At 58.9% G+C, this 26098-nt stretch overlaps 1 protein-coding gene and 1 long non-coding RNA gene across 2 annotated transcripts in view; one reads left to right on the top strand and one right to left on the bottom strand.

The window, feature by feature from the left end:
- The first annotated feature begins 795 nt into the window (after nt 1-795).
- On the top strand, nt 796-26050 carry TRIM29 (tripartite motif containing 29). The gene is made up of 9 exons (XM_042906195.1): nt 796-1667; nt 9600-9695; nt 10474-10707; nt 11916-12114; nt 14674-14775; nt 17110-17202; nt 19215-19310; nt 22273-22349; nt 25289-26050. The coding sequence occupies exons 1-9, from the start codon at nt 864-866 to the stop codon at nt 25349-25351; spliced, it is 1764 nt and encodes a 587-aa protein (XP_042762129.1). The 5' UTR covers nt 796-863; the 3' UTR covers nt 25352-26050.
- LOC122200524 overlaps nt 23161-26098 on the bottom strand; it is a 41123-nt gene continuing 38185 nt past the window's right edge. The window contains exon 6 of the long non-coding RNA XR_006193832.1: nt 23161-23668. This is a non-coding gene — a long non-coding RNA (uncharacterized LOC122200524). The remainder of the gene's footprint in view (nt 23669-26098) is intronic.

Genomic DNA, 26098 nt, shown 5'->3' with positions numbered 1-26098 from the left:
CAGGCTCTGCGCTTCGGATCCTCTGTCTCCCTCTCTCTCTGCTCCCCCACCCCCCCCCCCCCCCCCCACTCTCTCTCTCTCTCGAAAATAAATGAACACGGATAAATAAATGAAAAAAGGATCATCGAACAGGTCATGGTGGGGTTGAAACGAGCTCATGTAGGCGATATACCTGGGTCGATGCCTGGAAGTTGGCAAGTGGCGTTCAGTAATCAGTAGCCACTTCGCTGCCCATCCTACAGTCCATATCGAACTGCACCCACCTTTCCCCTTAAGGTGAGAAGCAAGTTCGCCGTCCCAGGGTGGGGAGTCTCTCCTCTGAAATCCGGCAAATTACAAGGCTATTTGGCTTGTGTGACCCAATTAATAGCCCTCTGTCTCGCGGGCCTCTGCAGACACCTCACCTTTCGCCCCAGGCGCCCCTTTGGCTCAGCAAAGCCCGCCCACCTGCGAGGACAGAGGCCCCCCCCCACTTCCTCGGGAGAAGACGGTGCTGCGTCGGAAGGAAGCAGGCCGTGTGCCTGCTGAGCTGTGGAAGATAATTAAACCAGGGGAGGAAAAAGAAAACAAAAACCCAGGTCCTTTAGAAATCAGGTTAGGTATGAATGTGCAGGGCGTGGCCCCCTGTATAATTAGCCGCTCTGCTGGCTCTGGGAGCTGCCTGCTCTTCCTGGGCCCGTTGTGTCAGGCTTGGGCCTGCTGCCCCTCCTCTCCCTCCGCTCCTCCTCCTCCCCCTCCCCTGTTCCCTATAGGTGTTTCTCTGGGCTCTGCCGCCTGTCCCACTCCCCTCCGAGACGCCGGCCCGAGAGGTCACCCACCTGCAGCCCCAGCGAGTCCCAAACACGCCTGCCCAGTGACCCGCCATGGAAGCCGCGGATGCCTCCAGAAGCAACGGGGCCAGCCCGGAAGCCAGGGATGCCCGCAGCCCGCCGGGGCCCAACGGCGCCCTGGAGAACGGGGCCAAGGGCGAAGGCCAGGATGCCAAGACCACCAATGGGCACGGCGGGGAGGCGGCCGAGGGCAAGAGCCTGGGCGGCGCCCCGAAACCGGGGGAGGGCAAGAGCGCCCTGTTCTCGGGGAATGAGTGGCGGCGGCCCATCATCCAGTTTGTCGAGTCCGTGGACGACAAGGGCTCCAGCTACTTCAGCATGGACTCCGGGGACGGCAAGAGGTCCCCCTACGCCGGGCTCCAGCTGGGGGCCGCCAGGAAGCAGCCCGTCTCCTTCGCCGAGAAGGGGGAGCTGCGCAAGTCTATCTTCTCGGAGCCCCGAAAGCCCACGGTGTCCATCGTGGAGCCCGGGGAGGCCCGGCGCAACAGCTACCCCCGGGCCGACGGCGGCCTCCTCCTGCGCTCCAAGTCGGGCTCCGAGGAGGTCCTGTGTGACTCGTGCATCGGCAACAAGCAGAAGGCCGTCAAGTCCTGCCTGGTGTGCCAGGCGTCCTTCTGCGAGCTGCACCTCAAGCCCCACCTGGAGGGCGCCGCCTTCCGCGACCACCAGCTGCTCGAGCCCATCCGGGACTTCGAGGCCCGGAAGTGTCCCCTGCACGGCAAGACCATGGAGCTCTTCTGCCAGACCGACCAGACCTGCATCTGTTACCTCTGCATGTTCCAGGAGCACAAGAACCACAGCACGGTAACGGTGGAAGAGGCCAAGGCCGAGAAGGAGGTAATTTGCTGGGGCCTCTTCTGCGCTGGGGGCTCCCAGGGTTTGGGCCTCGAGTCTCGTCGGTCCCTGGCTCTCTCAGGATACGTTTCTTGCCCCTCTGCACCTGCAGGCTGGGGGGGGGGGGCAGAGGCAGTTCCCTCATGCTCTGAGGTCTCTAGAGACAGGGGCACTGCCTGGATGAGCAAACGGAGGGGCAGGAATGACTGGGGGCCTGACCAAGGTCATAGGATAAATTCAAGTCTGATCAGAGAATCAGTGCTCAATCCTGCGCTCTGCCTGGCTGGGGAGATTCTTTTTTTTTTTTTTTTTTTTTTAATTTTTTTAATTTGAGGACCCCTGGGGCAGGGGTGATGGGGGAGGGGGAGGGCATTTGGGGGCCACTTAAACGTTCTTTTCTTCTGGCTTTAGAGCTTGCATTTGCAGTACGGAGGCTTCTTGTTGTTTATCTGATCCCCGGGCTGGTCTCTTGCCGTCCCCAGTGGCCTCCTTTGTCCTTCTCTCAGCTGGGCCGGCCCTGCGTGCTTTGTGTGGTTGCGTGTGCACGTGCCTATGCTTGTAGGTGGACACTACTTGGCGAGGGTTGGAGTCTGCATGTGGGCGGGATGTACGTATATATGCGTGTGTGATATGTGCGTGTGGGTGTTTAGTGCATATGTTTGTGTAGGTGATGCGTAAGTGTTTGCATGGGTTCTGTCGACGTGATTGCGTCTGGGCTTCCACGGGGAGGAGCAGAGGCGTGTGGAGGCTTGTGAATGTGCTACACCTGGGGAAGGTGTTCTGGGCCAAAGGCTCAGCTGTGGTTGCTGCCCCTAGCCCCGTGGATGCTGCGTCCTGCTCTCTTGTAACACCAACACGGCGGGTGGCCGTGGACAGCCTCCCCCCCGGCGTGAACCTCCTGGTGCTCAATGTGGGGGACTTGACCTTCCTCAACAGCTTCTGTGACCATCCAGATGGGGCAGCCCGGGACTCCTCCCTGCTCAGCCTTCCTGACCGAGAGTTGGCCGATTACTGTCTTCCTGCACCCCTGGTGCCCACAGCCCTGGGCAGAGAGAGACGGGTTACAAATGAGGAAAGACCCAGAGATCCTTTTCAGAGGCCTCGTTTAGCCCAGGGAGGTGTTTCCTGTTTCCCGGCGCCCCGGACCCCAGCCCGGCTTCAAGCCTCACGCTGGGAGACGGGGCTGGGGCGGAGCCGTGGAACCCGTCCTTTGGGAGCTTACCTGGGGAACCACAACAGAGCAAGGGCCATCATCCTCATCCACTGCGACCGAAACCCTGCAGAGGGTTCTGGGAGGCCTGACCGAGGTCCAGCCCTGGGGTTTGCCTCTCGTTAGCCGTTGGACTGTGGACAAGTCCCTACCGCTCTCTCAGTCCTGGTTTTTCCGTGTGTGAAACCAAGGTGTTGGACTAGACTGGTGATTTTCAAATTCCCCCATGGAGTCCTAGGATTCTCGGAGATATCTTTGACACCTCCCCGACAAGGAGGGGGGCAGATATTGGTGCCAAGAAGGCAGGGGCTTCCGGCTCCCACTTCTACTACAAGCAGAATACATTCTTATTTATCTGTTTTATACGTAGGGTTTGCCCGCAAAGTGCGTCTGAAACAAAAGTATCACCTAAGAAAAGTCCAAGTGCCCCTGGAGGACTCGAGGGTCTTGGTCAGCCCTCTGTGGAGGCGCCAGAAACTCAGAGTTCACCTTCCAGTGCTTGGGGCTGCCGCAGGACTCAGAGACACAGCCCTCGCCCTTGAGGGCTCACGATGTAGGTCAGGAGGCAGAGCTCAGATGCACAAACAAGCCTGGGGAACATCCGCCCAGTTACACAGAAGCAGCCGTAGATCAACATCAACTTGTAGAGGGCGGAATGCCAGGCCAGCTGGACTGTAGCAGTCTCCTCTGTCCCCTCCTTCACCTTGCAGACGGGGACACATGCCCGGGGAGAGGAAGGGATCTGTGCCAGCATGTAGAGGAAGAAGCCCCCTGATTCTCTTCCAAGATTTGAGAGCAACTGAGAGGCAGGGCATTGAGGGGATGGGATCCAGGATACGCGTGCTTTACAGGGGCTTTCAGAGGAAAATGTCTGATCCGCCGGAGTGACTAACGGTGGGAACTTCAGACGGCGTGTGTGTGCGTGTGCACGAGCGTGCACCAGCAGCCAAGGGGGTAGGCAGGGAGTGGCGCGGGCCAGCCGGGAGGCTGAGCTGGAGCACGGCTGTTTGTCCAGGCCTGGCTTTGCTGGAATGTCAGACGTGGGGGACGTTGGCACAGAGCGGGGTTAGTGGGTTGATTGATTGAAATGAATAAGCGTGTCAATCCTGGCGTCCTTTGGAGGCATCCTCTGCAGACCCAAACGTCAACCCACACACAGGTTTTTTTTGCAAGGAGCCCCATCCAGAACCTGTTCTGCAGGCCGGCCGGTGAAGGCCCAGGTGAGGTCATCTTAGAGCTACCTTGAATGGTTGCATTAGGCTGCAAAGGACACCCAGGGCCGCGGGGGTGCTCATCTCCTGGGTTTCAACTCTCCCTGGAGCCTCTGAGCGGAGGCGGTGTTGGGGAAAAGGCCACTTGATGCTGAAGCATGACAGTCCTTCCTCTGGTGGATCCAAGACCAGAATGTTCTAGTCCCGCTCCACAGATGTCCTCCGGTCTGCCCTCCTGCCTCTGGACGGGCTGGAGTAGGCTGATGAGATTACATTGCACATATCCCTCCTTTTCTGTGTCTCAAGGCCCGCCTCCTGCCTTATCCCAAGTCCCTCCCGCTGCATCGACTCGGGAGGGAGGACTCCTCCTGGCCCATGGCTGTCTGCTCGAGGGTGACCTGCCCGGCCTCTGCACCACCAGCTGCGTGGCCCTGGCGTGGGTCTGGCCTGGGCTCTGGGTCGGCAGCCTGGAGAGGCATGAATGGGGGAGCACTCGCCTGTGGGTGCCGAGGGGAAGCAGTTCATCCTGTGAACTATTTGGAGACAGGGGAAGAAAGGGACCGGCAGGTGGCAGGAGACGCATCCGTTTTTATGGACACATCTATGCACCAGATGTTTACATGTTAGTCCTGACAACAGCCCCACAGGGTATGGGCTTTTGCATCTATTTTATAGATGAAGACAGGGGCTTGAAGGTGCTAAGAGACTTACCTGAAGTCACAGTGCAGAGCGGCAAAGCTGGGGTTTGGACTGTTCCGGTGACTGTTTCCTCGCTACCATTTTTCAAAACAAAGTTTATTTATTTTGAGAGAGAGAGAGAGCAGGAGTGTGCGAGCGACAGGGTGAGAGGGAGACAGAGATTCCCAAGCAGGCTCCACGCCGCCATCACAGAGCCCGACCCAGGGCTCGAACCCACAAACTGTGAGATCAAGACCCGAACCGAAACCAAGAGTCAGGTGCTTAACCGACTGGGCCACCCAGGTGCCCCTCTAGTATTTTAAACTTTGTTTTCAGGTGATGGCAGGCCTTCCAGGGGCCACTGGGCCCAGTGGCTCCCAACAGCCATCCTTAGGTTGGAGTCACCTGGCGGGTGAATCATGACACTGCTCCCTGGGCCTTTCCCTGGGAGGTTCTGGTTCAGGGGTTTGAGGCCTGGGATCTTGTATTTTTAAGTCTCCCTTGGGGATTCTAACGTGGAACCAGGTTGGGAGTCAGGGATCACGTCCAACATCACCAGGAGGAAACTGAGGCCTGGACAGGCGGGCCGACGTTCTCAAGGGCCCGCCGCTGGTCTGGAGCCAGCCTGGGTGGTACTGTGTCTGCCCCCAGTCGCCCCTTCCCTGTCCTGACACCCGAGGAAGCAGAAGGGACAGTGAGCCTCAGTGAGACAGACTAATGCTGGGCTGTTTGACGTCTGGGTGGAAATGGGGAAATCCATCCAGCATTTCAGATCCTTATCCAGATAATTACCATTTGTCTGAGAGTACAAATTTGGCAATTAACTGGCTCATTTGGCAAATATCAGAGCCAACGGCCCGTGCGGTCAAATCAAGCCAGAAGAGGATCACAGCCTCCTCGCCCCCTTCCCTGGGGGCATGCAGGTCACATGTCCAGGTGAGCGCTCGCTCGGGTGTGTCTGAGGGCCCCATCGGATGGAGGCACCGGCTGCTATGCCATCACTCTGCTCTCAGGGAGACCTCTGGTCCCCCAAGGCCAGACGGATTTGCAGGCAGGGTGGCTTACCCAGTGCCCATCCCGGGCAACAGAGCGGGAGGCAACCAGACGAGTGTAGGAGAAGGGAACAAAGGAGGCATTTAGGGACAGGCCTGGGCAGGGTGGAGGGAATGAACCGGGAGTAGGAGGAAGTGATGAGGAAGGTGCAGACAGCGATGGAGGGGTGGGGAGCTGAGGCCCCAGCAGCAGGACTGAAGGGGAAGGACGCTGTCCCCGAAGATGCGGAGAAGAGGCTGCAGGTGAAGGGGCCACATACTACGACCTGAGTCCTTTGTTGTATCTTGGCCATAGCTGCTTTCTAGTTGTGAGAACTCGGGCAAGGTACGTCATCTTCTTAGGCCTTCGTTTCTGAATCTGTGAAATGGGGTGACACCAGGTTAAAGGAGACAACGCCACACGTGTAGGTGATATTCAATAATACAGTTAAGTGTCGTTCCTCCTCCTAGTGTTGTGGGGGAACCCAGGATCGCGGAGCCTTCCTACGTTATCTTATTTCCTATATCCCGCCTTTTCCAGCTTTGTGCAGCCCTGCTAAGCGGGCAGAAACTGCCAAGGGCCACACAGATGCTGGCTGCGTCCCCAGGGGTCTCACCCCAAACCCTCCTCTCCGAAGAGCGTAGCCCTCATCCCAGAGGCGAGCAAGGACCATTCTAGCAGCACAGGGCTCCCAGGCCAAGGGCCCTTCCCTGATCCCGCTGCGTCCTGCAAGTCTGGTCTTGCGAGGCCCCCTCCCAGCCTGTGTCCGACTTCCCCAGTGCCCCAAAGAAAGAAGGAGACTAGTCTCTCCTCCGCCCTGAGTCTCCCGCCCACTGCTGCAGACAGTGTGGCTCCACTTGTGCCCCTGCCCTCACATGTTTCCAGATCCGCCGCCTCCCCCTCCTCCCCTCTGGCTCTCCTCGCCACACCTCTGCCAGCCCCGCTGCCCTCTTCCTTCCTTCTCTTCCGCAGCATGGGCTTCTAGGGTCCGCCCTGGCCCCGGCTCTCCATCGTGCTAACCCCTTCCTTCTTACTCCATGGTTCTTCCACTCTCTTGGCCGGCGAATCCACGCTTGTCTGGTGAGACTTCTCCTCACCTGCAGGCCCCAGCCCAGCCTCATGTCCCCCCTTCCCCCCACAGCGGCTAGCAGGTGCTGCTGGCTGCACGTGACTCCTCTGGCCTTCACCTTCTCTGGTCATACCTTTTCCCACTGGCAAGGTCGGCCTTCCCTCATCCCCATTCTGCTTTCCCCAGGGTCCCCCGGGCTTCTGTTCCCCACGATGCAGACCTCTGTGTGTGCACCCTTCACTGTGTATCCCAAGGCCGCACCTGCGGTCCTCACCTCTGGACACCAGCTAGGCCCCACCTGATCGCACTGTCCGCCCCCCGCCCCCCGCCCCGCTCGCCTGTGCCCCGCTGGCCTGCTCGCCACACTGCACTCACTCTGCCAAGCCTGGCCCGAGCGAGAGCGTCCGGCACGGCTCCTGGTCCATGGAAGGTGCCCCACACAACACGATGCTGGGCCACAGGCCGGGGCTCTCTCTGTGCCGGGCACCTTCTGACAGCTTCACTGTCCTGCTCCCAGCTCTTCCCATGACCTCCTGGGGGGCAGGCCTCTTGTTGTGTCCACGGAAGATAGAGCCACCGAGGCACGGAGCACTTAAGTCGCCTGCCTGGGGGCGGCGGTAACTGGATCCAAATGTTTAGACTTGCAGTCCCGTGCTGTGGGTGGGGTCCCTGCTGGATCCCCCAGCCTCGTTCATGGGAGGGCTGCCCCTGCCCCCCACCAGCCACAGGCCCGGGGGTGGGAGTGAATGCACTTTCCTTCTCTGCTTTCCTGTCCATCAGGCCTTGTTCTGGGGGCGCCGAGGTAGGGGAGAGAGCGCCCGGCCAGTTCCCCGCCTCCAGCCAGGTCAGGAAGTGGCTTCCAGCTGTCCCCTTGACCTCGGGCCTCACCCAGCAGCTCTCCCGGGATGGGCAAGGTGCCTGGCACAGACCCATTGTCCAGACTCTTGTCTCTTCCTATGACCCAGGTCCTTCCAGGCCACTGGATCTGCTCTACTCTCTGTGGCCTGGGCTCTCGGGCCCTGCATCCTCAGGGAGCGCGAAGGCTGAGTCTCCGTGTCCACAGTGGAGTCTTACTCCTTTGCTCCCCCACCGCGGTGTCTATCAGCTCCTGGCTTCTCCCCAGCCTTTTTCCAGAGACCAGGCCGGACCCTGTCCTCAACTTCCTTCATTCTTTCCTCCGGACCACCATTTTCTCTCTCTGGTGATGGCGTTTTCCATGTTATAGGATTTTCAGCCCATTGCCGGTGGGGCGGATGCTTACTGAGAACTCAGAGTCTCCTTGCCTGGAGGGCGCAGGAGCGTGGGCAGAGAGCGGGTGTGGGGTGGGATCAGGGGCCAGGGAGCTCCACACCTCCTGCCCCGGGCCTTCCCCATCTTCTCCACCAGCTCCCTGGCCCTCTGGGCACCCTTTCCAAGAAATCCAGGGAAGCTGTCTCCACTACCAATCCACTCCCCTTGGGCATGTGCTGAGGGACCCCAGGTGGCCTCCTGTCGTCCTGGTGGAGCACTCTAAGTGTGACGTGTGGCAAAGTCTATACCCGGCTCAGGACTCCGTGCCAACGGAGCTCACATTCCCAGCGGTTTGTGGCCTCCTCATCTTGACTCTTCTTGTGGGTTCCTCAAAGAGGCAGCTGGAGAAAGGCTTGGAACTCTGTGTTCAAAACCCAGGGTAGTGGGGTGACCGCAAGCACCCCAAGGTATTCTCAGATGCCTTAGTCTTCCTGCCTGTTGGGTGGAGATCACCCACCAGTCTTCTGAGCTGGAAGGTGCTTTGAGAGCACTGGCAGGGGGCCCAGCAGAACAAAGAGGTGCTTCCTGGCTTGGCCTAATCGGCTTGGCCTTGGCTTCATGCCTCCCCTTTCGTCTCTGTGGTAGCTGCTTTCCAGAGAAGGCATTTCCCCAAATGGAAGGAAAGTATTATCCATACTTTCCATATCCATTAGAGCTCCCCTCCCAAGGTACCTCTCCTTGGTCCCCTTCCCAACCCACCCCAGACCCCAGCAGCCTGTGTCCTCCCCTGAGCAGAGGTCCCTGGAATCTCTGCTTGTCTTCTCTTATCCTTCCCTCCGCCCCCCTATCACTGCCTCACTCACTGGTCTCCCCTTCCTCCTCCAGGGACTCTGAATAGAGGTCCCCATCCTGCCCAAACTGCAGACTGCACTCTCTTTCCTGTAAACAGGTTTATAGCTGTGCCTGTCCAGACAGGAGTCCCCGCTGGTTGCAGCCTGGGCTCCTGCTTGCAACACAGGCCCCACGTCATGGCACAGAAACGTTGCACACTGTTACTGCCACGGGATACTCCCTGGGCTGGGCTGGGCTGGGCTGAGCTTGGCTGGGTCCCTTGCTCCCCCAAGCTTGAAGGAGACAGGAGCTTTCTTCCCTCTCCCCAGTGGCCACAGGTCCATTGAAAGGAGGGGGAACCCCATAAACAAACCTCCTTCCTGCTCACTTTGGGCGGACAGACCTGGCGGAGGTTTAGTCCTTATAGAGACACAGCTGGGATGTCCAGCCCCCGAGGCCCGAGTTCATAGCAAAGTAGTGTTTGGCTTGTTGCTGGATCCCTGATGAAGGGCACAGTGCCTGGCATACCTAGGGTCCCGATGAATGTCTGCAGAATGGAGGCCAAAGGGCTGGGTGGCGAACCTTGCCCAAGCCGGCCCCCTGGATGGGTCCACTCCTGGATTCTCTGGTGCTCCTCCTCCCTGACTTCTCCAACCTTGGCTCCTTCCCTGCAGACAGAGCTGTCGCTGCAGAAGGAACAGCTGCAGCTCAAGATCATCGAGATTGAAGACGAAGCTGAGAAGTGGCAGAAAGAGAAGGACCGCATCAAGGTGGGCCGCCTCCATGCCTCAGCCTTGCCGTGGGCTCACCCCACCTGTCCCACCTGCGAGGAGCCAGGCTTGGCCCCCATCTATGCTGCACACTTCTTCTGGCTCCTCCCACCCCTCTGGCATCCCCACCAGTTCCCCTTCTAAGTCTGGGCCAGGCATTTGGGTGGGATCTTGTCCATCACCTTGTGCTCATTTGACATCATCCTAGCAAATAAAGTCCCTACATCAACCGGTCCTCCGGGGCCCTCCATTGTCTGGTCTGTCTACCAGACCACCCGGCCACCAAATGCATGACGTTGTCCTTTGACTTGTGCCAGTATGGCTGGATGTATGCCTGCCCTGGTTTGAGTAACTACCAACCACAGTCCGAAATCACTGACTCTTGACCCTGGCTGCATAAACAGCCCATCAATTCACTTTCTGAATGATGTTTGGTTCTAGCTGAGTTTCATAGAGCACAGCCTGACTCATGGGGGAACTTCTGGGTCTCTGGAATCGCCCAAGGTTGGAATGATGGCTCTAGTCAACCCACCCAGGGAGGAGTCACAGATAGATAAGGAAGAATGGGCTGTAAAAACCCTGGCCATCTCTGTCAATAGATGATGTCAATGGTGCCTTTGAATGAGATTCTTAACCAAACAGGCTTGCTGGGTTGGGGCAGTAGAAATACCCTGCCTGGCTCTGATTCTGGGTTGGGAACCTAAAGATACATCCCACGAGGGAGTTTCTTTTTAATTATGGAAAGCCTTTTTCTTCTCTCCTCTCACTCTGGACCCAGAGCTTCACCACCAACGAGAAGGCTATCTTGGAGCAAAACTTCCGGGACCTGGTGAGGGACCTGGAGAAACAAAAGGAAGAAGTGAGGGCTGCCCTGGAGCAGCGGGAGCAGGATGCTGTGGACCAAGTGAAGGTGATCGTGGATGCTCTGGACGAGAGGGCCAAGGTGCTGCATGAGGACAAGCAGACCAGGGAGCAGATGCAAAGCATCAGTGACTCAGTGCTGTTTCTGCAGGTAACAAGGACTTCCTCCACCATTCAGTCCCTCAATTCTTCCATCTGCTTTCCCAGATCTTCATCCAGCATCCATCTGTCCATCATTCATTTATCTACCACCCATGTGTCCATCCATTCACCCACCATCCATCCATCCATCCACCATCCATCCATCCATCCATCCTCCATCCCATCTGCCCATTTACTTTTTCCATCCAAGCCATTTTCCTGTCTACTCTAAAGATGGCACACAAATATCACCTTGTACCAACTTCAGTTGATATGTATTAACGTTGCTTCGGGCTCAGCAGGAAAGAGTTCTGGGATTGATTAGCGATGCCTGCTGTGGTTGTGGGGGAGTGGCATGTAAGCGCTACCCATGTGTTGTCCTTGATCTTATCTGTGTGTCTATTCATCCACCCATCCTTCCAACTGCTAGAGTGTTTTGGGTACTACAGCATGCCCAGGACTCTGCTAGGTGCTGTGGAGAATAGAAAAGTACAAGATATGGTTTTTGCCCCCCAGGAGCTACAATCCAGCTGGGAAGATAAGATGTGTACAATTAGAGAGCAATATAGAAGAGTGTGTAATTAAATGATAAAGCATGTGGTTCGGAAGATAAGTTCTGTGGAAGCTCTGGGAAGGGCAAGCAGGCAGGAGTAATCTAAGACAGCTTTGTGGAGGAGATGGAATTTGAACTGGGTCTTGAAGGCCCAGAGAGGTTTGAGAAAGAGGAGGGACTCTCCAGTGAGGGGGAAGGGAGGGGAGAAGCACAAAGCGTGAGGCAGGCTTGAGTATGGCACGTAAAGGTGGAGGTAGTGCCATGGCTGACCCAGAACATTCTAGAAGTTCCTTGCATTTCCTTAGTGCTTTCACTCCCAAAGATGCTACAGCTTGTGTCACTCTCATAAACCCCTGTGAGGTAGGATGAAGTGTCCAGTTGTGGAAGTAGGAACCGTAGAGTCGCATATCTGACTACCAGCTCCATCAGAGCTGTTAGCCTCCGGTGGAGTTTGGTCAAACCCTTTCATTTCACGGAGGGAGAAACTTATGAGGACAAGTGTGGCTAGTTGGTAGCAGAGCTGTGTCTTGAATCCAGCGCACTTGGCTCCGGGTACTGAGTCTTCCAGCTGGACTGAGAGCCCCCTGCAGAGGAGCCCCCCCTCCCCGCCCCCCACCAGCTCCCAAAGACCTAGAAAGCTAATGGCTTCTTTCCTTCCTTGGTAGGAATTCGGTGCATTGATGAGCAATTACTCCCTCCCCCCACCTCTGCCCACCTACCACGTTCTGCTGGAGGGGGAGGGCCTGGGACAGTCGCTTGGCAACTTCAAGGATGACCTACTCAATGTGTGCATGCGCCACGTTGAGAAGATGTGCAAGGCCGACCTGAGCCGCAACTTCATTGAGAGGAATCACATGGAGAACGGTAGGTCCCTCTGTGGGCAGGTCCCACGGCCACGGGCACTTTCCTCTGAGGCCAATCCCTGCTGCCCGGGCTGGCACCTAGCCAGCCAGCCCCTCATTGTTCCAAACCACCCATCCCACCCGAGGGATTCGGGGATTGTAGGCCTCCCTTGAACTTGCTGCCAAGGTCATGCAGTGATTACAAGGGCCCTCAAGGGCAGCGAACGTCTGGGCACTGGCTGCACAAATGCCTCCTCTCTGTGGGTCATCCATCAAACTCAGGGATTAATTTCATTCAGGTCTACATCTGATTATGGAGCTCAATCCAACAGCTGTGTGGGAAAGCAGATGCTGCCATTTGTAAGGGCCAGACGCTAACCTGGTGGCTTTGCAGACTCCAGTAGACATGACCTAGAACCGCATCATGCTTGGAGGGAGAGCTTACCTGTCACCATGGCTACACTGAGTGGTGTTGAGCCCAGAGGCTAGACCTGGCCTAATGGGCTGGCTGGGGACAATGTGATACATGTGTCTCAGTGATTCACCAGCTCCCCTGAAGTCAGCTTCTCTTCTGAGTCATGCTGTCCCCCGCGGAGGCCAATTGAATCATCTCATAGAAAGCCTCCTCATCTGAGAAACTAGTCCATTAAGTCTTTTCTCACCAGCCCAGCCTAGTCCTTTCAGGGCCTGAAGCCAGAGCACTTTCTCCCAAGGCCCCACCCGGTGGCCCGGGCCCAACACAGGGCCTTAAGGACACTTCTGGCTCCAAACAGCCCAAAGGAAGTGAGCGGTCCCTGTCTTTTGTCTCCAGATGGAGCATGTGATTCTTTGGGGATGAGAAGGGGATAACGGCGTGCAGATGTGCTGAAGTTTAGGGGGGCATCTATATATGTTGGTGATGGTGCCATCACACGGTGTCCCTGTGAAATGTGAGGGACATTCAGCCACACCTGAGGGTTCTTGAGCCGTTGCCGCAAGACGATAATTTGGCTTCAAGAGGCATTCGGATCCTGAACTCCTCCTAAGGACAATGGTGATGACACTGATGGCGGTGGCTAACAGTGACTGAGTACTCCCTGTGTGCTGGCCTTGTGGGGGCTCTCCACTTACCGCAGCTTATTTTCCATGCTGGGTGGACTGCATTTCACAGACGAGAAGGCTGAGGCTCGGAGGAGCAGCTTTCCGAAGGGCACACAGCTAAGCAGGGGATGTAGTTAGGATTCACACTCAGCTACTCAGTTTTCCACGTCTTCCCCTCCGAGAAGCTGCCGCTGCTGGTGGCTGTGCAGAGGGGTCGGGGAGCGTGACGATCACGGTCCCTGGGGTAGGACCTCGAGGGCAGAGCCCCTCATCTGAGGTCTGGCCAGACCAACGAGGGTGGCCCTGACTGGGTCAGGGTGGCCTGTGAGCCCTACCGCCCGCCCGCCCGCCGTGCCATTTCTAGGTCATGGCCGTGCTGGCCATGGCCTCTGTGCAGGTGTGGCCCGGTGCCCGGTGCAGAGTGTGCAGGGAGGCGCTGCTGATGTCAGTAGCCCTGCACCTGTGCCCGGGGCCCTGGGCCTCCACGTCGGTTCTTGGTCGCTGCTGTGTTGTTGTTGGGAGTGTCCCTGGCTAGGGCGGGGTGGCCGGGGGGAATGGGTGGGTGGCCAGTGAGTCAGACCTCCTCTCCTCCCGGATGCCAGCCTGCCCATCAGACCAGGGACTCAGCCTTGGGCCCGGAGACTAAGAAGCACCAGATCGCCTTCATCCGGGGCTTGCCATGGTGGTGGAAGGGTGGGTGGGGGCTGGGCCAACACCTAGGAGGGCCTACTGTGTGTCGGGCCCCTGCTAGGACAGGTGGTGGAGATACAGGACGGGGGTCTGAGCCTCCTCTCGTTCCTTCTCTTGCCCCGGGGAGAGGGAGAGGGAAGGGCAGAGGGAAAGTAGAAGATGGGGAAGTGGCGAGAGGAAGGAATGGGGTGGGGAGGGCGAGCTTGGCTCCACAGATCTGTTTGGGTTTGGGGGTTTACTGGTGGGTGGGGGTGGGGTGGGAAGAGTCAGTGCCCCTCCCATTCAGCTCACTCCCCTCTGCGTGCCTCTGCTCAGCCAGCTGGATCCCTGGCCATGGGGGTCAGCGCGAGGACGTCCTTCCATCCCCTCGGGCCACCAACGGTGGCTGGGACGAAGTGAGGAAGCGGGGACGAGGGCTCCCACCCCAACGCTGCCCTTATGGGCCATGTGACATTGGGCAAGTGGCTTCACTTACCTCCTGAGCCGCAGTTTCCTTGTCTGTCACATGAGGGTGTACACAACCAAGAAGAAACGGAGATCGGCAGCGCCTTGTCAACTGCAAGGTGCTGTCCCTGTGGCCTTACTGCCAAGGCTCAGTCCAGGGAAGCAGATGTCCCACTGTAGAGTCTCTCTCGCCTCCTGGGAGCTCAGGAGCAGAGGGCAGGGTGTTGCCTTCTCTGAGGTCGGAGACTCTTGCCTCTCCCTGGGACAGAGGGGCTGTGGGCCGACTCAGCAGAGCCCAGGGATGCCCCCAAGGGCCGGCTTCTCCTCTCCACTTGCCCCTCTGGTGACTGACCCCTCTCCTTCCCAGGGGGCGACCACCGCTACATGAACAACTACGCTAACAGCTACACGAGCGAGTGGAGTGCGCCTGATGCCATGAAGAGATACTCCATGTACCTCACGCCCAAGGGTAAGGGAGAGACCCTGCCGTTGCGGGCCACGGGCCCGGAGACTCAGCCGGGTTCCGCCTTGGTCGAGTGACCGTCACTCGGTTTGCCTCGGGAAGTCCTGGAATATACCCACTGTCCCGGTAGAGCCTCGAACGGTGCCCTCTTTCACCCTCAGAAGCATCCGGGTTAGAGATAAGTTGCTGGCACCCTGCCCCTCATGGCTTCCCTCCCCTCCGGAGGGTCCCTGCCTCCAGTCCGAACCCTTCCTTGCCTTTCCTCCCGGAGGGTCCCCTGGCCGCTGTTTTCACCAGCGGCCGTCTGCCGGGCCTGAGCCGTGTTCCGCTCCCGCTTGAGTGTTTGTGGTCCCGTGGGCTCCCCCAGAGCCATTCTGCTCCTCAAGGGCAGGGAGACCGACGGCTGGCTCCACATTGCCTCACCTCTCCCTCCCGTGCCTGCCGCCTGGCCCTCCCTCTCTGGGCCTGGTCGGTCCCAGCCGGGTGGGGGTATAGGCCAGAGCCTGCCTGTCCTCGCCCGGGGCGGTAGGTAGCCTGTCGCATTCTTTTGCACTAGCAACAAACCACAGTAATGCCCGCTACGTAAGCGTGGGTGTGCCAGGCCTGTGGGCCCTCAGACAGAAGGTGTGTGAGTGGGGGTGGGGGGCGTCGGGAGAAGAATGGGGGTGTGGGGAAAGGTGGGAAAGGAGACCGGAGACGTGGGGAAGGCGCAGGGAACTGGGGAGGGGGGGGGCCTCCAGGCCAGAGCGCTGATTCACACACCTCAGACACACACACACACACACACACACACACACACCATGGGAAGGGCGTAGGGGATTTAGAGAGATGAGCTCAGCGGGAGAAAACTCTGCACTCCACCCAACTTGAAAACAACACCTGGGCTCTGGCAGAGGCATGGCGAGGCAGCTGGGCACCCCGGGTGCCCCCTGCCCCACATTCCTGGTGAGGCCTGCCCCTTCCCCTCCCGGGGCTCTGTCCCAGGTCTGCCAGTGGCTGAGCTGCACTAACCAGCCTCCCCAGCGTCCCTTGCCCAAGCTGGTCCCTCTGAGGACCCCGGTGTGCATCGATCGCTCCCCTCGGCTGGCCCCTGCTGGGCTCCCCTGCTCTGTGGAAGACCGAGGAGAGTGTGGGTTCCACCGTGAGTCTGGTCGTGGGGAGGGGAGCAGAGCAGGAACAGGGGTGGAGGGAGGAGCACAGGGCTGCCAAGGGGCTGTCCCAGAGCCAGGACCTGGTGACCTTGGCCTGGTCACTGCCCCCTCTGAGAGGAGACAGATTAGGCTCAGATGCTAGGAAGCCTTTCAGCTTGTCACTGAGTCAGGCTGTGACATTTGTAGGTGGAAGAAACAGGTTCATCCGGTGTCCCCGCCCCTGCACGGAGGACAGGAGGAAGGAGGAAATTTGCCCTCCGGGAGCTCCCAGGCTCAGGGTAGAGGCAAAGGAAGGGCCAGGGAGAGTCGGCAAGGGGATCGGGAAGCAAGGCCCACCCGAGGGCCACTGGGGGCCCCGGGGCAGTGGGCTCGGGCAGGGAGACTTCCCGGCGGAGGTCAGCTTCCAGGCCCCCCGAGACGGGCAGTGTGCTCAGTAAAGAGGCGTGGCTGCGACGGACAGAGGGCACCTGGGTGAGAGGAACCACAGGCACAGGGGTTTAGAGAAGGACCAGCAGGTGCTGGTTAGGTGGGAGGGGAGGGGCCGAAAGAAGGACCCTGGCACATATGGGGAGTGTGTTTTCTTCACCTGTGAGGTGGGGGTATGAATCCCAGCCTGCCGTCCTCTCAAGATTGTGGGAACCCGAATTTGGAGGTTGCCGTGCAGTGTAAGGTCTTGTCCCCAGACGGGGAAGCACCCGAGAGGTGTTTGCGGGCACCCGCTCACCATCTCTGGAGAGCTCTCGCTTGGCCCAGGGCCTGATGCCTGGGCCCCCTCCACGGTTGCCGTGATCCTCCTTCCTCAAGGGCGCCTCATTTCCTGGCCTCTGGGGTCTCATTCACACAGGGGACTGGCTCAGGAGGGAAGTGTTGGCTTTTCCAGCCTCTGGTGACCTTCAAAGCCCCCTGGATAGGGTGACCATATGCCCCAGTCTGTCCAGGTTTACACCTGATGTTCTTGCATACTTAATAGCCCTCCTTCCTTCTCAAGTGTCCTGGCTGGAGGGCAGATTAAGTGACTGCCTATCCTAGACCCAGAGGAGCTCAGTGGTGAAACCCAGGTCCTGAGACAGGCAATGGGGGCTGTTCGGGGACAAGGAGTCCCATATAACCCCCAAGTCAGGAGCCATGGGCCTGCCTTGAACCAGACCCACCTTTCTGCAATGATGGTTCCTGCTCCTCTGCTTCACAGGTGGGGCCAGGACATCGTACCAGCCAGGGTCCCCCAGCCGCCTCTCCAAGGAGACGAACCAGAAGAACTTCAACAATCTCTATGGCACCAAAGGTGAGAGAATGGCCCAGTGTGTAGATGGGCAGGGCCCGTGATGTGGGGCGAATGTGGGGGCTGAGGTGGGCTAGGGGCCCAGAGACAGGTGGGAGGGGGCCTGCTGAGCTCAGAGTGTGTGCGTGTGCGTGTGTGTGTGTGTGTGGGGGGCCAGGTGTGACCTCATTAGTTGGGCTACGGAGAGGCAGCCGGGCACCTGGGCATCGCTGAGTCGGAACGATCTTCCTCCCCCTGATGGGTGAGTCAGGGAGACTGGGAGCTGGGGTTAGGTGTAGAAGCTTCCCTTAGCAAGCATGGGGACACAAGGACCTGAGGGGGACCCGGTCCTTTATTGATTTGGACACTTCTGCACGGAGAAGTCACGGTGGTTAAGACAGACTAGTGTAGCTGTAAGACCCGGAGAAGGTGAACTAGGGGTGAAGACGTGGCTCCTCTGGGAGAGCTGCCAAACACAGAGACCCCTCTGCCCGGTGCACCGAGGGCACCGTCGTGCCAGGGGTAGGGCCATGCACCCCAAGAACCCAGGTTCCGGGAGGCTCTGAGGTGCGTGCCAGCCATGTGCAGGGAAGGAGGGGATTGGGGCATCTCCACCAGAACCCCCACCTCGGATGTGGCACCGGGAGGTCTGAAGAGGTGAGGAAGGGGGTGGGGGACCTCTTCGGTGAGGACATGGGCCCTCAGAGATCTGGCGGGTTGGAGGGTCAAGGGCACCCGTGGACAGGGCACTGGCCAGGCCTCTGTGTCGGGACTGGGTTCGCACAGTTACTACCACATGCATGGTAGACGGTGCGCTCCCAGGCAGACGCTGGGTCTGTCCGGCTCACTGCTGCAAACCTGGAGGGGGGAGCTCAGCAAACACGAGTTGAAAGAGAGGAGGAGTGGAGAGTGGACAGAAGAGTTGAAAGAGTGTTAGGAGTGGATCCAAACAAGTGGATGAAAGGGTGTGGGACTCTGGCCCCTCGGAGCTCTGGGTGGGTCTGCTCCCCAGGGGCCGTGCTGGAGAGCCCTCCTGAGGTCCCCTTGGCAGGGGCTCACGGTGGGGTGGGCAGGCGGCCCCAGCCATCTCTGACCGCCAAGCCCCAACGTCAGCCCCAGGCAGGCAGCTGTGGGAGAGGACCACCAGGGAGGGGGCTGTCCGGACTGCTGAGAGGGAGGGCCCGGGACGGCTGCGTCATCCATGGGGGGCTCTGAAGCCCCAGACTTGAGCATCCCCATTTCCGTGCCCTCCCCACTGCCTCTCCTCCTCTAGACTACGGGGCATACTTCCAAACGGACACTTGCCCCCCTGTTCAACTTGGCAAGCAGAGTTTCAGGAGTAGCATCAGCCGCTTCCGTCCCCGGGTGTTCGCATGTGTTTGTATTTATTTGTTCTTTCGTTCATTCCTCCATCAACCATACAAGGAAATCTTCTAGGAACGGGGCTCAGTGCCAGGTGCTGCGCGTGATGCTGGGCCAGACAGGCCTGCCCCCTGGCCCCATGGAGCCTGGGGGGGGGGGACACAGACGATGAAACTTGCCATTAGGACCCAGGGGGACGAGGGGTGCAGGGTGACGTGAAGCCTGGGGCCGAGGCACACGCAGATTTGGGGGAGTGACAGGGAAGCTGACGTCAGAAGATCCAACATATTTGTTGAGGATGGGGAGCAGGTCGAGTGTCTGTGCCTGGGGTGCTGGGGAGCTCAGGGGTAGCTTGGATGGAGGGTGGAGTGTTGGAGAGGAGAGAAGGGAGGTGAAGCCGGGAGGTGGAGGTGCCGGTGAGTGTGGGGGCGGGCGGCCCAGGAAAGTGCTGTGCACTGATTGAGGACTTGGCACCTGAGTCCCGGCCTTGAGGTTGGGCAGGGACGTGCAGACACCTTGTGGTTTAGCACGAGTTTGATGGCAGGAAGGATTGGCAGGAAGCGGGTCGGGGGCTGGACAGATTGGCAGAAATGGTCTCGTCCTGCCCTCTGAGCCCCCATACGAGGCTGCACGGGGGGAGCACGGGTCTGACGCCTCTTCCCGTGTCCTGCCAGGTAACTACACCTCCAGGGTCTGGGAATACTCCTCCACCATTCAGAGCTCTGACGACCTGCCCGCAGTCCAAGGCAGCTCCTCCTTCTCCCTGAAAGGTGAGCGGTCCCCACCCTGCCCTGCTTTTCCCATCACTCACTGAGCTCTATGCTGGTCTCTGCTCCCTCCCTCACCAGCCGCCCGCCCTGTAGGGCACAGACCCCCGGCTTGAGAGCCAGGGAGCTGCCTCCACCCGTGCCTCTGCTGTTAGAGAAGCACGGGCCACACCAGCGATGGCCACTAACGATGAGCCACATCGTCAGGACGTGACCATGCCATATCCCCACTGCCACCCCTGACATCCCCAGGGTGCTTCCGTCGGGCCTAACTTTGGAGTCCTCCCGTTGCAGAACTTGGTTCATCCGGCGACAGCCGGCCTCAGTTGACTCGAGAGCCCTGTGGCCACGTAGCAGCTGCCAACACGCTGCAGAGTCAGAGTCCTGTGAAGCCTTCTTTCGCAAAGGCAGGACTACACCACTTCTAAGGCCTCCCGAGTCTGACTCTGCTCCCCAGAATTCTTTGATGAAGCTGAGTGGTCAGTGACTCATGTCCCTTGAGGTTGGCCAGGGCCCTCGTGTCTCTTCTGAAAGGCCCCAGGGACAGCTCTGTGGACTCCGGTCTAAGCCCGTCTGTCTTCGGACAGGCATCTGGCCCAGAAGCAAGGATAAGCAGGTTGGCCAGAGTCAGGGAGGGGGAGGAGAAAGGGGCTGTGCAGGGCAGCAGACCCCCAAACTGTGGCCTCCGAGGGTGGCTTTATCAGTCAGCTGTCCCTTCCGGGCTGGAATCCCAGCCTGTACCCAGGCCTGGGATTCTTGGAAGGACCAGCTCCCCTTGCTCGCCTTACAAGGCAACGTGACCGGAGGGTCCCAGCCCGCAAGACCCCCACGGATGTCCTCTCCCCGAGTCAGGCCCAGGAAACCGGCACTTGCCCTGGCCTTGTCTGCCTCTTAGCACATCCCTCCCTGCTCTCTGGTCAAGCCTCTAGATCAGAGGCCACCAGTCAGGGAAGACAGTCACCCTCCGGTGTGGTTTGGAGCTTTCAGGCTTCCCTGGATCCCCCCATTGGCCTGCAGTACCTCCCCTGTCAAAGGCTTGGCCCGAGGACAGCCCCTCCTCAAATATACCAAGCCCCAGAGGAACAGCCCAGGAACATCTGTGGTCCCCTTCACACGGATCAGCCCATCCCAGCCGGTAATGGCCTTGGATGGGGGTTCTGGGCAGGTGCCTGCCTGTGTGCAAGCAGAATCCGCACACCGTGCCCCCCCCAGCCCGCCCCCACCGCCGTGAGGGTGGACCCCACCTGCACCTACTCCCGCGGCCCTGGAAGGAAGCAGAGATGCTCAGCGCTGCCTGGATAAGGCTGCCAGAATAACAGCGCCCCGGGGTGAGCTGTGACTCCCTCTGGCCCCTCCTGGGACCAGGCCGTGCTGCTAATGCCTCTCTCTCTCCCAGCAGGCACTGGGAAAGTCCCCTATCAGTTCACCACCTCGGGACAGGCCACCACAGAGTTTTCCAAACCCCTGGACGGCAGTGGGCTATTTAAAAACAATCCTGGTACCTGCCTGTTTTCCCTCCCCTTGTCTCTCCCACAGCAGGGCAGACGGGAAATCCTATGGGGCTCTCTGCCACTTCTAGGGGACCCTGGTCCCTCCTCCCCAGAGTCCCCTGGAAGAGGGATGCATCGCCGCACCCACCACCCCCTCCCCCCCCCCCCAGCACCCTTCCTAGCTCACCCTTCCCCTGGACTTCTGTCTGCTCTACGAGGCTGGTCTCCTGGACCACACCCCCCGGCCCCACCCCCATCCTCCCCTCTCTCATGGCTGGCATGGGTTTTTCTTTCTGGGAACTGAGAATCGAGATCTGAATCCCTCCCTCTCTCCATCTGCCGCTCAGGACCCGTGGAACCCTCTCTTTCCAAGGCTTCCCCCACCCCCAGATGTGGGGAGAGACCTGGCTTCTCTGCTCTGTCTCCACCCTCTTGCGGAGGGCAGACCAAGAGAAGGGTCAGCCTGGCTGGCAGCCTGGCAGGGCTGCAGGTGGTTTCTGGGCCTGACCAGCTCATCCTCCTCTAGAGCAGCCCAGAACAGGGCTCCGGGCTGCCCCAGCCAAGGACAGACCCTGTTTATTTCTTGAGCTTCTCTAGTCCGGGTCATAGTCCGTTCCTCCCAGGCCCTGCAGACCGTCCCAGCAGGCCGATGGCTGAGGCTGACAGTGCCTTCCACTGTTCTGTGGTCCAGAGGTCCTCCCAGATCCCACTGGGCTGAAGGGGAGTGGGGTAGGTGGGAGGATCAGGCCCGGGTAGCACCCATGTGCTCTGGGCTCCGTGGGCTTGCTCTCTCAAGCCCGGACCATAGCCACCAGGCAAATTACTGCCTGTCCCTGGCCCCAGCCTCCCGCCCCGCAATAGGCCAGAGGCAGAGGAACTGGGCAGGAGGAACGTGGGGATGGGTTTCGACATCCCACAAAACCTGTGTTCACATCCCGACTGCCGCTCCCTTGGCCGTGCAGCTGGGGCCAACCGCTGAGCTCACAGAAACGGGGTGAGGCTGAAGGAGAAGCCGTGTGCAAAGTCCCCACGGTGGTGACAATGGAGCCCTGTCCAGGCAGCGTGGGCAGTTGGAAAGGGCGCCTCCTGGTAGAAACCCTGGCAGGTTGTGCTTATGGGAAGAGACAGAGCCAGTGGTGTGAACCTTCAGGGTGGGTGGGGGGAAATCCTTGGGGAGTAATGTGAGCCCGACCTGGATTTGGCGGCCACACTCCCCTGCGGCCTGGCCCCACCCTCCTGGCCTGTTCCTCCTCCCTCTGTCTGGGTGCCTTTTCCCTCTGGCCAGCCTCCCCAGGGTTTTCCACTGCCCCCCCCCCCCCACAGCTGCTGCATACCTCTTGAGGGGTAGCCACACTTGGTAATGGGCTGGATGGAGCTTGGTGGTCACTTTGGAGATGGCACCTGTGTTGCTGTGGTCCTGGAGGCCCTGACTGCCCAGCCCCTCTCCCTCTGACCGGTGCCTCCTGTTTCCGCAGGCTATCCCTCCCTCATCAGGAGCCAGAGCCCCAAGACCCAGCCCCAAACTTGGAAATCTGGCAAGCAGACTTTGCTGGTGAGTAAGGGACTGCCAGGAGAGCCTGCCTGGATATAGGTGTGTCTAGAATGGGCACTGAATGGGGCTCCCCAGGGGCAACTTCCCAGGGGAGGTGATAGGGGGATGGGGACACCTCTGGGATGGAGGGGGGAGGCAACAGTGGCCTGAATATGGACACTCAGCAAAGGGCAGTAGAGACCTAGGGCTACCCCAGTGGGTCTGGGTAAGCACACACTTTCTGGGCCTCAATTTTCTAATCTGTAAAGTGGGCAGCCCTGGGGTTTTTTTTTGTTTTTTGGTTTTGTTCATTTGGCAAATGGTTGCTGGGTGCCTGTGTTTGCTGAATGATAGCTTTGTCCTCATCAGCTCTGACAGTGTGATAGTCTCCGTCCAGGGGACAGACATCCTAGTGACGGGTCCCACTTCCCTGCGGCCATTCCCCAGCTCTGACAGCACAGAGGCCATGGGGGTTATAGTGCGGTGAGGCAGAGGCTACAGTGTTAAGAATAGAGTTGTTTTGGGTCCAATAGCTAATGACCCTGAACCAGGAACTGAAAAGCCACACAAGAGGGGAGCATGACCTTGGGGGCCAGCCAGCTCATGGGATCCCAGATTCCCTCTCTGAGACTGTTGCCCCCGTTTTATAATGTAGTACTGAGATGAAGTGACCCCTGATAACCTTTAGACCTGACCCAAGACCTAGGCAAGCAGGGGCTTCCTCCCTTGATAGGCTGTGCCCCCACCTTCTGCTGTGCATATCCCTTGCCGCTGACAGAGTCAGACAGCTGCCCTGGGGTATGGGTGGCATCAGGGGCTCTGCCGGGGACAGGGGCTCGAGTCCCTCGCTCCCTGCTGTCTTTGCATTTCGAGGTCAGAGCGTGGGGAAGTGATTTGCTCCGGGCCACGGTGACTGGGGCTGGTTTAATTGGAGGGAATCTTTTAATTTGCTGGTGAGGGGAGCTAAGTGATCGTGTGTATAATTTGGAGCTGGGTCCAGGGGCATTGTAGCAGCAGGACTGCAAAGAGCAGATACGGGGAGAAAGAAAGAGGGTTTTTGTTCCTGGACTCGGTCCTTCCCCTCCCAACCACATACTCTCACCTCCGAGAGCCTGGGTCCCAGCAGAGAAGGCTCATTAGCACTGCTTGGCAGGTAGGGTTCTGACGTCCTCAGCTCGCACGCAGCACTGGAAGGAGGCTCGTATGTACGAGGCAGGTGATCGTATGTGAAGAAGGCTGGCCTGGGGGTCAGGAGGCCTGGGGTCTGGCCCTCACCCTCTTACCGACTTGCTGTGTGACCTCATGTGAGTCCTTCTTCCTCTGGGCCACAGTTTCCACATCTGTAACGAGAGTCAGATGGCCTGGATGATCTCACAGTCCTCCCAGCTCTGATGTGCCATGACCCTGAACCAGGGAGGGGACAGGGGCAGGCTGGGAAAATGGGGACAAGCCCAGAGGACTTGAAGCTCTGTTCCTGCCTACCCACCACTCTGGGCTCTGAACAGGACAGCACCCTTCACTGACCTGTGGCCCATTTGCCTGACCCAGCCTTCCAGAAAGAAAGAGTTCATCCATTTCTAGGTCTATTCATGTTGCCTTGTTGCCTACCTTCGGGTCCAGGCCTATTCTGCCACTGGGGAGCTATGTGACTTTGGCCATGCCTTTCTCCTTCCTGGGCCTCTGTCTCTTGCGTTGCTTATTTTTAAAAACATTTTTTTTTTTTTTTTTACTTTTAAAGATTTTGTTTTTTAAAAGTAATCTCTGTACCCAACATGGGGCTCGAACTCAACAACCCTGAAATTAAGAGTCACGTGCTCTACCCACTGAGCCAGCCAGACGCCCCTCTTGCATTGTTTAATAAGTGGTTTAACCGAGGTCTGAGCTAAGGGCTCGGCCCCCACATTCCACAGGCCCCAGTTCTGCTCTGGACCAGACGTGGTCCAGACGTGGGCAAGGAGCTACCAGTAGATACAAGTTTCCCGGCAAGCAAGGTCAAGGGCAGGGGCTGGAAACATCCTCGGTGTCTCCTGTACCGGCATCAGTGGAGGGTGAGATGGGCTCGGTCCCTGACCCAGCTCAGGGACAGAGCCACTTCCAGAAGCCCACAGAGGGGCCGGGGGTGCTCACACAAGGCAAGCAGCAGCGAATCCCGGCCTCTTCGCTGCCGGAGGACTTCTCAGGGCCCTGGTGAGCTGATTGGGAGCAGAGTGGGGGGAGGAAAGTTGTTGCTGACTCTGTGCTGAGGACGCTTCCTGAATCCCGATGAGGGGCCAGGGTGAGAGAGGCGAAGGGGCTGGGGTTGGGCAGCTGGGTGTTGACCTGCACCCTCTCTGTCAGTGGGAGTCACGCGGAGACGACAGAAGCAAATGCTGGAAGACCCAAGAGGTCATTCGGAGACACGGGTGGAATTGGGGGGCGTGCTCTGGAGCTAAAATGCTAGGGTTCAAATCCCAGCTCCCCTACTCAGCTGCTGGGTGGCCGTGGGAAGCTGCTTAGCCTCTCTGTGCCTTGATGTGTTCATGTATAAAACAAGGATGGTAATAATAACCCACTTAATTGGGTGGCTGTAAAAACCTAAACGGGACCATCTATAGAAGACCCTGGTAACAGCATAGTGCAGTTCCATAGAGGTGAAAGCGTATACAAATGGGGGCTATGGTGGGCTGGGGGGTGTTCCTGGGCCACGGAGAGAAGGTTTGATGAGGGGCTGAGGTTCTTGCTCACTTACCGACGGACGGGAATGAGCTCTCATTAGGATATGAGCCCAGAGACTCTAATACTGGGGCCCGACCCCCACTCACAAGGCAGGGAGAGCTTGCAGGCGAGGCCGCAGGGCCCTAGAGTTGTGGGTTCAGGTTACTGCTGCTTCCCGCGGGGACATTAGGCTAGGGGGTCTGGCTAATAGGCTCAGCTTTCATCTGCCTCCTTTAACGACTCTTGTTTCCCCCCCTCTCCCGCAGTCTCATTACCGACCGTTCTACGTCAACAAAGGCAACGCGATGGGGTCCAACGAGGCCCCGTGAGCTCCAGACGGACAGAAACGAGGCACTGCCACCCCTGCCCTCCCCGGCTGATCCTATTCCTCTTGCCATCCTTCTCATCTGGGTGGATGGGAGCCTCCCCCCTCCTCCCCCATCAGCCATGCTCCATCCAGGCCCCTCTCCAGCGTTGGGACTTCTGATGGTCACCGTCTTTCCTGTGCTCAGAGGCCAGCCGTCGCAGGGGTGGGACATAGGTGGGCCTGCCTCCCCTAACCCACCACCCTCCTCCAGGGTGGATTGCTGGGGCTCCCATGGGTGCCCACGTGGTAGCAGCCTGCCTCTCCTGCCCCCCCTGCTGTCTTGAGGCCTATTGGCCATTTCTCTCCAAGGCTCCTTCCCGTGTGATGTGGTCAGTAGATGCTTGGCCAAGATAGTTGCCCATCTTCCACCCGCATGGGCCCACCTTCTTCTTCGCAGCAGCCCGGCCCCATCAGGAGACTGGCCCTAAGTGCCCTGCTCTGGTCCTGCCCACCAGTGCCCAGCCCGGAGGAGCCTGCAGGCCCTGGCCACCATGCAGGAAAAGCTCCCAGTGTCTGGCATCATCCTGGCCACTTTGGGCGTCACCATATCTACTCTGAGTCTGAAGTCCCTGGGAATGGGCTCTCCTGGCTGTTAGGATGGTCTTAGCCAAGATACTTCCCTCTTCCACCAGCTGAGATAAGCAATTTCCTCACCATGATACAATCTATCCACGAAAACAGCTACTGGCCGAGCTGCCCCAAGGGAAAT

Source organism: Panthera leo, chromosome D1, assembly GCF_018350215.1.
Source record: "Panthera leo isolate Ple1 chromosome D1, P.leo_Ple1_pat1.1, whole genome shotgun sequence".
NCBI classification, from domain to species: Eukaryota; Metazoa; Chordata; class Mammalia; order Carnivora; family Felidae; genus Panthera; species Panthera leo.
The sequence above is the reverse complement of the archived record's forward strand: the minus strand, read 5'-3'. Positions and strand labels throughout refer to the sequence as shown.

What these genes read in the sequence shown, in the direction of transcription:
- TRIM29 (XM_042906195.1), top strand. Translation starts at nt 864, where the DNA reads ATGGAAGCCGCGGATGCCTCCAGAAGCAACGGGGCCAGCCCGGAAGCC. An exon ending in CAATCTCTATGGCACCAAAG is followed by an intron (nt 17,203 to 19,214) that starts GTGAGAGAATGG and finishes GTGTCCTGCCAG; the next exon opens with GTAACTACACCTCCAGGGTC. An exon ending in CTGGCAAGCAGACTTTGCTG is followed by an intron (nt 22,350 to 25,288) that starts GTGAGTAAGGGA and finishes CCTCTCCCGCAG; the next exon opens with TCTCATTACCGACCGTTCTA.